Genomic DNA, 5,652 nt, shown 5'->3' on the forward strand with positions numbered 1-5,652 from the left:
TCAATGTAACTCAATTACTAACTATTGCACTTTGGTTTCTACCCCATCAGCCTTCAAACATGTGATACCCAAGTTTAATTAACTTAACATCTCTAGCGTAGGATAGCCAACTCATCGGGTCAGTATCATGCAGTTTTGAAAAACACTTTAGTTGACATACATATATGCCACTTTTTATACTCGTTTAGCATATATATCTTGTGTCACATCACCCCACAAGATGCGTTTTACTTATATTGAATGTGAATATCATACAAAACTAAGCATATATATCTTGTGTCACATCACCCCACAAGATGCGTTTTACTTATATTGAATGTGAGTATCATACAAAACTAAGCACTAAACCCCATCCCCTTTCTTTCATCTACTAAACCAAGAATCCAATAGGTTCATGCATCTAGTAAAATGATCTTATTCTAAACCACGTCAAGGTTGGGTGATCATTGACATGATAAGGTAGAATCCCAAGATGCATCTTTAGGGTTTTGAAAGCAAGTTTTCAAAATGCAAGGTCAAATCCCATTTTTTATTACATATTTATTCAAGGGGGTTCATGTTTGCTTATGTAGCTAGAGATAGGTGAGAGAATGTATCTGAAAGTTTGTGTCAGCAAAACAAAGTACAAGTGAGGATAATGAAAAGTATAAGTAAATACTTGATAGGTATGGATTTATCCTTAGTTCTCATGGTGATTCTTGTTAATGAAGTCTTTTCCTCTAAGATAGAGGAAAAGAGATAGGCCTTAATGTTGCATGGGGAATCTAAGTCCATAATTTCAAATTTGGCACTAGGGATTTTTTTTCCCGAAAATTCCGTGCCAATATTGTGAAACCTTTTACGACCTCTTTTTGAATATTCCAAATTTCGCACTAGCCATGGTGCAAGGAAAGTGTGGTAATTCTTAAAAAATCTTGCTAAGGGAGTTAATTAAAAGATTCTCGAAAGAAAACTTGGCATACAAATAGATTTTCTGAAAATGCAAGTACAGATGTTGTTTGGCCTGATATCATGGTGATGATTAACTTCTTACCAAAAAAGAAAAAGAAAAAAAAGACATGCAAGATAGAAGGTACCTCTAATACTTTAATTAATTAAGTAATGCAAGATATACTATAGCAATATAGTAGCATGAGTCATGGCCCATACATACTATAGCAATATAGTAGCTTTCAAAATTTAGCATTGAAATCTTTTGCTTTTATTGGACAACTTGCATTTCCGACCACCAGTGTGCTTTTTTTTTTTCAATGCTCAATTCTTAGTTGAGTATTGCATTCCAAAAAAAATGTACAAAGTCCCTCAAGCCTTGAGGAGTCAAAAATAATACATTGCAATACAAAGCCTTAGAGGGTGCACTAGGGTTTCTACTATTGACATACTAGAGGCAATGCACATGTAGAGACCAGTAGTGTGCTTTTAACCTAGTGTGGTGGGGTAAGGACTCCACTTGTTCAATAACATGGTATGACCTTCATTTGAGTTGTTAATCCCCCCATGTTGCATTAATGTATCATTTGAGTAGTTAATCCCCCCATGTTGCATTAATGTATCATTTGTTTGTTTTTTTTTTTTGGGGTTTTTTTTTTAACGCAATGGGAAAACGGCTGTTATATTACAAGAAGCCAATCATATTGCTTGATACCTCTCTTGTAACTGAATATGATGTTAAAGTGCTAAAAAGCTCCAAGATAAGCTAATTTTTAAAGAGAATTGTAGTTTTAATATTTAGAAACAATAAGCAGCATGTGGACGGTGAAGCCGACCCAATGCCGCCTTGCTGGTTAGACTTCGATTTCTGAGCATGTTAATTAAGAAGATTTAAGTAAACGCTAATGATTTGCAATCCTAAGGATCCATCGTTAATCCTTTTCTTGCCGTTTGATCTTTCTCTGCTGTGTATAGTTCTTGCCTTTGAGCTTCCATTAAAGCTTCTCTTGCTTGGCTAATTACCTTTGATGTCCTTCCTGTGTTTTCTCAGCGGTTTCTTGCCGCGGCGCTGATCAAGAAACGCAAGCCATGTGCCCACAAGACTGCATTATACCTGCCCACAAAGCTGCAGGAGAGAACCCATATAAGCAATGGCTCGCAAATGTGATTGAAATCGCAGTACAGAAGGCTTTGCAGCTCGATGGGCAGCCATCTCATGAAGAATTTTCTCATCCTAGTGAAGAAAGACAGCTTGTCACTGCTAAAATACACTCCCTTCTGCTGCAATGGAGACCTGATTTCTCATCAGAGTGGAAGATTAAGCTTCGTCAAGCTTTGCCCATCTTGGAGAAAGCTTTCTATCAGCAAGCCAAAAGCATAGAGGATTACTCAAACCCATTGCTGCTTGAGCTTCAATTGAGAAGGATTCTTTCCCATTTTGAGGCTGGTAATGGCCCCCTTCTGCTGCAGAACAAGAGCCCAATTCACCCTTTGACAGCATACTACAGTCTGCACCATGTGAATTGCTGTTATTGCTCTGCAGAAAAGGCAGCAAAAGCTTCTAATTGCAGGTTTTGCCTGCATGACGAGCTTGTCGATGAAAGGTTTGATGATTCATTGGAATGGGGTAGGGCCAATTTGCCATCAAAAGGCACTGTGGCTACCCTCATGGCCTCTGAATTGAGGTCTTCTAGGAAAGAAGAAGCTAATCAAGCTCTCTGGAATGCCATTGTTTCAACAGAAGAAGGCCTTCTTGAAGGGAATCTGCAGAGACATGGAGAGTTTGCAAGCAGGAGGATTGTGAAGAGGGTCATGGAGATGTTGAAGAACAAGAAGGAAAAAGCAAAAAGCCAAAGGGTGAAGGAATTTGCTGAGAAGCATGCAGCTGCCGCAGAGAAGAATCCAAATGCTAAAGCTACTTCTAAGATGGGAAGGAGTTCAGGCAAAGTGTTGCTTGGTATCTTTAGAATTGCTTGCTATAGCTCTGCCTCAGAGGACAGCCTACCTGCTGATCTCTACTCTTCTTCATCAGTGTCAGAGACGTCGGCGATGAGTTCTTGCTGCATGGTTTGCATGCACACCATGCATGCTTCTGTTGCAGGAAAGCATGCAGATAGGGATGGTGAGATGCAGATGGAAGGGCCTTCTTGTTCATCGATCACTATGACATGTGCATCATCAAAAGTACCATCGGATGACGATGTTGATGATGATGATGACAATAATTGTCGTCCACATCATAATATCGATGGTCATGTATATCCTATCTATGGCATCAATGGAGGGTGTTTAGCTTGCAGCTTTAAAGATGATCATGGCATCAGTGGAAGACCAACGGCATGCAGCTGCAATAATGATGATGGCATCAGTGGAAGGATCTCGGCAAACAGTTCCAGTGATAAGGATGGCAATAATGGAAAACTATTGGAATGCTGCCATAATGATGAGGAGGACGACAATGGAAGGCCATTGGAATGCTGCCATAATGATGAGGATGTCACCAATGGAAGGCCATTGGAATGCTGCAATAATGATGAGGATGACATCAATGGAAGGCCATTGTCATGCTGCCAAAATAATGATGTTAAAATCCATGCAAGTCCATTGGCATGCAGCCATAACGGTGATGGTGACACCAATTCAAAGCAAATGGTATGCAGCTATCATGGTGATGGTGACGTTACTTCAAGGCCATTGGCATGCAGCCATAATGGTGATGGTGACATCAATGGAAGGCCAATGGCATGCAACCATGTTGGTGATGGTGACATCAATGGAAGGCCATTGCCATTCAGCCATGGTGGTGATGGTGAAATCAATGGAAGGCAATCGGCATGCAGCCATAATGATGATGACAGCGACCATGGAAGGCTATTGGAATGCAGCTCTACACACCCCTTGGAAGAAGAAGGAGAGGGAGCTCACTCCAATGCACACCACTTAAAAGAAGAGGAGGGGGTTGACTCCAGGAGCATGGCTATGGTGGATTCAACCTCTATTAGCAACAGGCATGCTTCACAGGATAGTGAAGAAGCCCAAGCTGGGACATTGATAGAAGGGGGGGTTCTGGAAGTTCCACAGAGAGATGAGGAGAGGCAGGACGAGGGAGGAGGATCAGAGAGGAGGAGGGCAAGGGTGCCCCTCAGTAGCTTCTTGGCACAGAGGGAGGATTGGAGCCTCCATAGCTCATGGGGGGGTGCATGCCCATGGGACACATGGGAGGAGCCGAGCGAGGCCCTTGATCCCATGTGCTGTGTCTGCATGGTGGGCTTGAAGGGGGCCGCCTTCACTCCATGTGGCCACACCTTCTGCAGAAAATGCAGCAGAGAGCTTTGGAAGGGCAGGGGTACGTGCCCTCTTTGCAATAAACTCATCACAGGTATTCTGGACATCTACTGATGATGGTTTCAGACCGTGACGTTTCTTGTCCTTGACATCCAGTGATGATGGTTTCAGACCGTGATTTTTATTGTCCTTTTTGTGGGCAGCCTCATTTAAGTGCCCTCACTACCCTAATTTGTTTTGGAGAGAGAGAGATCTATCATATTAAGAGAGATGATATGGTTGTAGCATGTGGCTCCCGCGAGTTTGATATATCCTTCCTTGTCTAGCATAGAGGTAAAAGAGAGAGACCCTATCCTTGGACCCTCATCAAGATTTCCATAGTTTGAATTTTTTCTAGAGTTGTGTTCCAAGTTAAAAAGCTTAAGTCCTTGGGAGTGGTCTTAGAGTCCTATTGTTGAGAAAAAAAAAAGTTCTGTACAATTTTTGTTTTTTGCATTAATGTCGAATCATCATTAAAGAGAAATGATCTAGAAAAACGGTAAGGCTAGAGAAGCGGAGACAAAAGTTTTAAGACAAGGTTGTATAGGTACATGTAAAATCAAATTTACCATATTTATTACGGTAGAGCTACTTTTCCTAAACACAATAATGCAAAAGCAGCATTCACTCCAACATTTACTATGACGAGTCCTTCATTCAAAAACGATATGTGCGCCATATTAATCCACATTGCATCCACCTCTCAAATGAACAATTCCTCTAATTTCCCTCTCCATTTTGATATCTTCAAAATACGTCAAAGCATTAACAAGAGTTCTAAACAACTCTTGTAGATTAATTGATTATTCATTGGCCAATTCTCTCCTTGTGCTAATAATGGAAAACATAAATGTGTTTGATAGAAAGTGTAAATTCATAAGATGTCACTCTCTATAAAACATATACAGTTTGTGCATGCAAGCATGATTCAAAATACATATATCTTATTTAATTTTATTATTCATTTACATTACTGTTTACATGTTTAGCTTTTGAATTTGGAGCTCCCCTTACGAGAGAGAGAGAGAGAGAGAGAGAGAGAGAGAGAGAGAGAGAGAGAGAGAGAGAGAGAGAGAGAGAGAGAGCGCTAAGTCTAGAAAGGGGGTAGCACTCTAATAATATTAGTAGTCAACTCCTGCAGTCTCTAAAAACTTACCCCTATACATGCAGATGTCTAATTTAGACCTTGAAACCAGCCTTAGGTAGCCTCACATTGAAGCTATGCAACACATTGAAGCTAAAAACTTACCCCTTGAGACCTATGCAACACATTGAAGCCTCACACACCTTAGGGACTTCATATTTGCATTGGACCAACTCCAATAATGGAGAGCGTAAATGTGTTTGGTAGGAAGTGCAAATCCATAAGATGTCACTCTATAAAACATATATAGCATG

The 5,652-nt window shown here is 40.7% G+C and overlaps 1 protein-coding gene across 1 annotated transcript; it reads left to right on the plus strand.

Moving 5' to 3' along the window:
* The first annotated feature begins 1,746 nt into the window (after positions 1-1,746).
* LOC147635389 (uncharacterized) lies at positions 1,747-4,670 on the plus strand. The gene is made up of 2 exons (XM_086802258.1): positions 1,747-1,783; positions 1,982-4,670. Exons 1-2 carry the CDS (start codon positions 1,747-1,749, stop codon positions 4,327-4,329), a joined length of 2,385 nt encoding a protein of 794 aa, XP_086658384.1. The 3' UTR covers positions 4,330-4,670.
* The last annotated feature ends 982 nt before the right edge of the window (positions 4,671-5,652 follow it).

The sequence above is a fragment of the Cibotium barometz genome, chromosome 9, assembly GCF_041138505.1.
Source record: "Cibotium barometz isolate CiBa-2024 chromosome 9, ASM4113850v1, whole genome shotgun sequence".
NCBI classification, from domain to species: Eukaryota; Viridiplantae; Streptophyta; class Polypodiopsida; order Cyatheales; family Cibotiaceae; genus Cibotium; species Cibotium barometz.